The sequence below is a fragment of the Aplysia californica genome, unplaced genomic scaffold (genome assembly GCF_000002075.1).
Source record: "Aplysia californica isolate F4 #8 unplaced genomic scaffold, AplCal3.0 scaffold01969, whole genome shotgun sequence".
In the NCBI taxonomy this organism is placed as follows: Eukaryota; Metazoa; Mollusca; class Gastropoda; order Aplysiida; family Aplysiidae; genus Aplysia; species Aplysia californica.
The window spans coordinates 1-4,664 of record NW_004799239.1 but is presented as its reverse complement, the minus strand read 5'-3'; the positions used below and the strand labels follow the sequence as shown (position 1 = coordinate 4,664).

Here is a 4,664-nt window from a genome sequence, read left to right as displayed (position 1 = left end):
TGTTGTTTAGCGCCCCGGGGGTAGTGACTTTCACTGATTTGTTGTTTAGCGCCCCGGGGGTAGTGACTTTCACTGATTTGTTGTTTAGCGCCCCGGGGGTAGTGACTTTCACTGATTTGTTGTTTTGGACTTTCACTGATTTGTTGTTTGCACAAACTTGAATAGCCTACTACCTCAAGAAAAAAACAAACATTAAATTCATTAAAAAAATTTCAAAGTTGCTCAGAAAAAAGCCAACAGATCATTTTGTAGAACTATTGTTTGCTAACCTACATGCAATTTTTAAAAAATAACAACTTGTTTCCATTTGTCAACAATATCAAACATGGTTGCCCTCTCCATCGCAATAAAACTTGTATTTTTTCCCCTGGAATTTGATTGCAGATTTGAAGACTCTTCACTCTGCTTGTTTTAAGTGTGGAATTTGGTAAAAATTGATCCACAAATAAGCGAGATAGACTTCAGGTGTGCAAACTGACATAAGTTTTTAATCATGCCATTCGTTCAAAACGAAGGCTGAACAATCTAGGGGTTCAGTTGGATTATGATGTCTTTGTCCGGCCAAATTAACCAGCTCAGTAAAAGTATCTGCCCTATTTTCAGTGGAAAAAAATCGTCAGTGTAAGAAATTATTTGACTAAAGCACCAGCCAAGACATAAGTAACAACACTGATTTTGATCAAAAGTAGATTACTATAGGGCCTAATGCTATTTGATCCGGTTCGACGGCCGAGAAAGTACCAATGCTACGAGTAAGCCTACTCCAAAATCAAGCGGCAAAATTGATTATAATGAAACATCAGCGCACGTAACAAATTCTGAAAGAACTATACTCGCTGTCAGTAAAAGAAACAATCAAATACAAAACTGCCGTTTTCTCTTTTAAAGATATCTAAATGACACTGCACCTATTTATCTAAAACAGTTCCTCGAATTATATCATCCACTCAGAGCCCTTAGACCAGCCACTGACAATCTGATTCTTAGAACCCCAAAACAAAATTACAAAACATACGGCAAGCGTTCCTTTTTGTTCTTCAGTCCCCATGTATGGAACGAGCTCCCTTATAAAATATGGAGTGCCCTTACTATTCACATACAAAAACACACAAAAATAACAACAACAACAACAACAAAAACAAACAAACAGCAGAAGCATTATTTATTATGCATACCTGTCATAACGATGAACTATTTAAATACATATACAATGTAGATCTATATGTTTGCACGTACGTTAGACTGAAGGAATAACGAGAGAGAGAGAGAGAGAGAGAGAGAGAGAGAGAGAGAGAGAGAGAGAGAGAGAGAGAGAGAGAGAGAGAGAGAGAGAAGGAGGGAGAAAAACAGAGAAAATTAATGGCAATGTTATTATTTCTATAGAGAACAGATGTTTTTATTGAATGTTTCTAGCCATTCAAGTTTCAATTTCATTTTGGCCGTTAGTGAGTTTTATGGCATTCGTTGAGCATTTTTGGGAAAAATGGAAATGCGGAGCTTAAATGTTAAAATATTATTATTTTTATTATTGTTATTACTATTATTACTACTCTTATCATTACTATTATTATTAATATTATTGCTATAACTACAACTATTATTATTATTATTATTATTATTATTATTAACAAGGGAAGTACCTCTTCTAGGTTTGTTGATGAATTGATATATCATTGTTATTTCCCTTGGCATGTTCTTGGTTTCGGTTTCTATTGGAGTTTCGTGTTTTTAAATATCAGCGCGATCGAAGACAAGTGCGCATGCGTTTCAAAATAGCGGAAGTCGTCTGAAAATTCTGAACACTGACTGATCATGTATTAGTCTGGAATTTTTCCGATATTTATTACTTGATTGGGGTTGAAATTTCTATCAAAGGAGATGTAAATAAATAGGTATACTTCAGTGGCATGCATCTGAGCACTTGTCAAAATGTGCACGTGCATTTTGAATTATGTTGTGGAAATATTATGTGACGGAAGACAAGTTGTTACCCATCACTATTGGACCGAATCTTGATCTTTAATTTCAACAGTCTGAGTTTGCTGTTCAAAGCCAGACTCCAAGAAAGCCAAGTTATTAAGACTTGTGGTACCCCAACCAGCGGACGATTGAGTGTGAATATAATATCAACTGAAGTGTTCAGATTTAAGACAGAATGGAAAGCGTTGGATGCCTGTGTATTCTGGATTTTAAACCTACCAGTTTAAATGGATCTTATCTTGCCTCACTGACCTGCTATTTACCTGCGTGAAAACTAAAAACGTGTGCCGTTTCTTAAATTGCAACCGATTGTGTTGTGTGAGGATTAGATATCTTTAATTCTGTGCCCCTAGATTCTACTTCATTTTTCTTTGGAGGCCAGTCTGAAAACATAAAAAAATATATCTAACCTAGATCTAGATCTAGATTCTGTGTCTGGTTTTACTCTCACCTTTAGCCTAGCCTGTGGCTCTGCTAAGGCTGAAGTCTTGAGTCATTACTCATCAACTCATCTTTATCTAGACCAGATTTCTAGTGATTAAGGCATTCGAGGAGTGGAGTGTCAGTTGACTGGGGCAAGTTTACAAGTTTACATCTCAGCAAAATGGCTTCACAAATTAAAGAGAGTGCGAGTTGCGAGTTTGTGGATAGTGATGTCATCGAAATCGTTTCTGCTGATGAGTATGATGCGCACAGGGTAAGTAGTCTCATCATATTAAAATTTTGTTTTCTTATCGGCCAGTTCTAGATCTAGATATATATATATAGATCTAGATATAGAGTCCGAATATAATTTTTATCTCTATTTGGACTCGAGTTGGAATAGAAGAGGCCTGCTATGGCTATTTCACTGTTCGAATCGAGCCGAACTACGCGGGTCGCCATTTTGTTTTGCCCGGAAATTCTCGCAAGATCTACTCCTCCCCTCTCTTTTGTTTTTCTATTCTCACCCCGGATGAGAATAGCCACTTCCAATCAAACCCTATCCCAAACCCTAACCCTACCCCTACCCCTACCCCTAACCCTACCCCTACCCCTAACCCTAACCCTACCCCACCCCTACCCCTACCCCTAGCCCTCAATTCTGCTCTGTCTCATAGTGGTCGCTCGTTACGGAAGTCCTCCCCTGTGAGTGTAAGTAAGGAGGTTACATAATGATAATATGACTGTCGTCGGGGGATTTTACGTTAAACCAGAATTAGAATTAGAATCAGGCTACCTACCAGGACTGTGTAAGTGTGTCAAAAGACTGCATTCTCATTAGATCTAGATCTACCCAGTAATGGCAGTGTCTAAATATACGGTAACTGACAACTCAGGGTTTTTCCACCACCACTGCAGCATCATCATACTTCCACCACCATTTGTCTTTCCACATGTTAAATTTTATTTTGTTGTGTGTAATAGTTTTTCTGTAATTATTTTTTAAAAATCACATTGCACAAAACCGACAGCCGTGGCCTCTTCCCAACACCTCTTCCCCCTGAAAGCCGAGAGTGCGATATCGTCTACGCGTAGTCTCATTGGTAGACATAATTAACTTTGCTCCTCGACAAGGTCAGCTCAACTTGGTTGATCTGTTCATACTTGTACTTGTAATGATGCTGGGAGGACTAATTTAGATAGATCTAGTAACTGGATATCAAAGCTCTCGTCTTGATTGTTATCATTATAATCGAAAGATATTTCATAAATGCTGGAAATATTTAGGAACGGACGTCATGCTGGACTCAATCAGAGTCCAAATATAATTTTTGTCTATTCGGACTCGAGTCCGAATAGACACTTCGTTTCTTATCTCTAGATCTAGCTCAATTAGATTAGCTGCCTTTAAAGTTTAGAGGCTGTCACAGTGGGTGGTTTTGTAGTTTCGTTCGTTAAAGTCCAAAGCCGTACGCTGTAACGTCAGAGACAGAGACTCTGAAGTGCCAGGTAATCGTAAAGGAGTGAACTAAATTTTTGAGCGTGAGACTGGAAGGAAACACTAACGTCAGTAAATAATAGGCTCTATATGTTTGGCTTTACTTGTTGGGATTCCTATTGGCCCAATGCTGTGTGTTTTCTGTCAACTCAGCCAAAGGCATCACAGTCGAATTTGTCCATGACGATCACCATTAATTGTGGAGGAGATAAAAGTGATTGTCTTAGAGAGGTGGATGGACGTCTCAGGCTGTGCTATTTCAGTCAATACTTAATTTTAAAAGACAAGGGAGGTAAGTGGGAAGTGGTTGTTTGTCCACAGGTCATTGTCTCGGACAGGTGGCCGTTAGTTACAGCAGGTGGAACTGTGCCTGATGGAATCTTGGTGGACTGACTATGTCTATAAATGTCTCACGGGCTCCTCGCACCCCCTACTTTATGTGGGTGGCTGGCGGGTGCTCTGGTATGTTTTACTCCTTCTTTCTTATCGAACATCTATCGTCGTGACCTCTCCTCCTTCTTTTTTGTGTTTGTTATACTCTGTTGTAACACCTCTAATCTTCGGCACTTATATGACCTTATTGTGTTGCAAAACTGGCTACTTTACAGTTTACTGGGAGAAAACATTTGGTGGTCCCCTCACGTGACGCCCTTCACCCCTCCACCCCTCACAGCTTTCACCTTTTTCTTCTCACAACTTTTTTACGTGTTTGTGTTTTGCGATCTTGCTTGCTCCGTTTGGGATGAAAATGAAATGTAGGGGG

General features: G+C 39.1%; 1 protein-coding gene across 1 annotated transcript; it reads left to right on the top strand.

Annotated features, from left to right (window-relative positions):
- Positions 1-1,774: 1,774 nt before the first annotated feature.
- On the top strand, positions 1,775-2,678 carry LOC106014046 (calmodulin-regulated spectrin-associated protein 1; the record flags this gene model as incomplete). Its single annotated transcript, XM_013091061.2, is given in 1 exon segment — positions 1,775-2,678. A coding segment is annotated over 1 exon segment (94 nt), but the record flags the coding sequence as incomplete, so codon positions are not given.
- Between the last annotated feature and the right edge of the window lie 1,986 nt (positions 2,679-4,664).